Source organism: Sinocyclocheilus grahami, unplaced genomic scaffold (assembly GCF_001515645.1).
Source record: "Sinocyclocheilus grahami isolate Dianchi unplaced genomic scaffold, SAMN03320097.WGS_v1.1 scaffold1239.1, whole genome shotgun sequence".
NCBI lineage: Eukaryota > Metazoa > Chordata > Actinopteri > Cypriniformes > Cyprinidae > Sinocyclocheilus > Sinocyclocheilus grahami.
This window is the reverse complement of record NW_015506418.1, coordinates 119,793-122,285: the sequence shown is the minus strand read 5'-3', so window position 1 is coordinate 122,285 and position 2,493 is coordinate 119,793. Positions and strand designations below refer to the sequence as shown.

Below are 2,493 nucleotides of genomic sequence, written 5' to 3'. Positions count from 1 at the left end.
CTCACACACACTCTCTCACTCACACACACTCTCACACACACTCACTCACTCTCACTCTCTCTCTCTCTCACACACACACACACACTCTCTCTCACTCACACATGCGCACTCTCTCTCTCGCTCACACTCACACACACTCTCACACACACTCACTCACTCTCACTCTCTCTCTCTCACACACACACACACACACTCTCTCTCACTCACACACACATGCACACTCTCTCACTCTCACTCACTCATTCTCTCACACACACACACACACACTGGCTGAGGTCTGCAGTGTTCTAAGTGTTTGTGATCTCTCTCTTCAGATGATAAAGTGTGTGAAGCGCTGCAGAGCTCCTCGTCTCTGGTGCCGCGGTTCCTGCGGACGCTGTTCGGTGTGTTTGTGGTGCTGGCCGTCGGGGTGGTCTACGCTTTTTAAACACATTTAAACCGGTTTAATATGGCACACATTATTCAAAAGTTTGAAAAACGACTCACATTTTGTAGACAAATGTTATTTAATCATGTCAATAATAAACGTGATTGCATGTTTTCAGAATTATTCAAATGTTGAAATCTCCTTACAGTCAGAATCATTTTGTAACCATGTATATATGCCTTTGTATGATTAATACTATATTTTTGTAATAAAATCTGTTTCAGCAGTCATTGTAACTGAATGTTGTATTATTTCTTGGCGTGTTTAATCTCAGATGAAACTCATGGTTCCGAGTCATTAGTTTAGACTAATATTGTTTCTCTTGATTACTGTATATTAGTGTAGGAATTTATTAATTTATCCACTCATCTTCCTTGCCTGAATTATTTTTCATAGCCATATTGTAAGACCTGGCTACACCAGAATCATTTCCAGTGCTGTTAACTTTTAATGTAATGGCATAAAGCTCCATTCACACCAAGGACGATAACAATAAGATTGTAATAATAATCATTCTAATAGCAGAGTTCCGTGACGATAAGAACACAGAGGGACAACGTCGCCGGAATCACTTTAAAACATTTAGTTTTCCAGCTGAAGAGCAATAAAAACTTTGGCAGCCAATCAGAATTCATCTGACTTTATAGAGCGCAAGCATTCAGAGTGACAGACGACAAAACTGCAGATTGTTAATAATATACAGAACGTTATAGTTATTGTTCTTGGTGTGAATGGGTCTTAAATCTGATTCTTCATCACATACTCAATCCTGACATGAGTTTGAGTAAATGATGGCAGAATTTTAATATTTCAGAGAAGAAATACAAACAAACCGCATTATGTAGTTAGGCTGCTTTATGATTTGTGAGGTAATCACATATGAATTACTGCTACACAACATTAACAACAGTAAAGGACACAATCGGAGACAAACGTGAACATTATAGTGTATTTAATATGATGTCGACATTCAGTCAGCGGTCTTTCTTATCTTTGTGGTTAATTTACAACATAAATTAATGCTTTTTATACTCTGTGAAAACACACATTAATACAAATTAACTTACACAGGCAACAAACAGCATACAGGTTATTTTTTATGAGTGGTCAAAGTTTCACACACATCCAGGGCCAAATTCAGTGTTAGAAAGAAAGCTAAAGATGAAGATGAGGCATTACTGTGGGAGTCTTCCTCACTGCATGGACTCGATGAGCGTGAGGATGTGATGCGGATCTCAGAGCCTGAAGATCTGCTCGTGGTTCTGCTCCTGTGCTGCCTGTCGAGGGCTCGAGGGACTGATGCCGGCAGACGAGCTGCTCTTCATCGAGGGAAGATGATCCGCAACTTGAGCTCTTCCTGCTAAAAACTGATCAAACTCTGGCAGCCAGAATAAAGAGGGCAGAAAACAGACGAATGAATTACAGTGTGTGAGTGTGTGCGAGTGTGAATGTGTGTGAGAGTGTGTGAGTGTGAATGTGTGTGAGAGTGTGTGAGAGTGTGTGTGTGTGTGAGTGTGTGTGTGATTGTGTGTGAGAGTGTGTGTGAGTGTGTGTGTGTGAGATTGTGTGTGAGAGTGTGTGTGAGTAAGTGTGAGTGTGAGTGAGTGTGTGTGTGTGTATGTGTCTGAGTCTGTGCGTGTGTGTGTGTGAGTGTGTGTGTGAGTGTGTGTGTGAGTGTGTGAGTGTGTGTGTGTGTGTGTGTGTGTGTGTATATGAGTGCGTATGTGTGAGTGAGAGAGTGTGTGCGTGTATGTGTGAGAGTGTGTGCGTGTGAGTATGTGTGTGTGTATGAGTGAGTATGTGTGTGAGTGTGTGCGAGTGTGAATGTGTGTGAGAGTGTGTGAGTGTGAATGTGTGTGAGAGTGTGTGAGAGTGTGTGTGTGTGTGAGTGTGTGTGTGATTGTGTGTGAGAGTGTGTGTGAGTGTGTGTGTGTGAGATTGTGTGTGAGAGTGTGTGTGTGTGTGTGTGAGTTTGTGCGAGTGTGAATGTGTGTGAGAGTGTGTGAGTGTGAATGTGTGTGAGAGTGTGTGAGTGTGTGTGAGAGTGTGTGTGTGTGTGTGTGAGT

The 2,493-nt window shown here is 42.0% G+C and overlaps 2 protein-coding genes across 3 annotated transcripts in view; one reads left to right on the top strand and one right to left on the bottom strand.

Annotated features, from left to right (window-relative positions):
• LOC107568388 (heme oxygenase-like) overlaps positions 1–653 on the top strand; it is a 6,776-nt gene extending 6,123 nt beyond the window's left edge. The window contains exon 8 of the mRNA XM_016254349.1: positions 315–653. Coding sequence (XP_016109835.1) covers positions 315–427 — 113 coding nt within the window. The 3' untranslated portion in view covers positions 428–653. The remainder of the gene's footprint in view (positions 1–314) is intronic.
• Positions 654–1,362: 709 nt separating this feature from the next.
• Positions 1,363–2,493, bottom strand: part of LOC107568397 (target of Myb protein 1-like) — a 14,395-nt gene continuing 13,264 nt past the window's right edge. For both annotated transcript variants that reach the window (XM_016254369.1, XM_016254368.1), the window contains one exon: positions 1,363–1,805. In XM_016254369.1, coding sequence (XP_016109855.1) covers positions 1,663–1,805 — 143 coding nt within the window. In that variant the 3' untranslated portion in view covers positions 1,363–1,662. The remainder of the gene's footprint in view (positions 1,806–2,493) is intronic.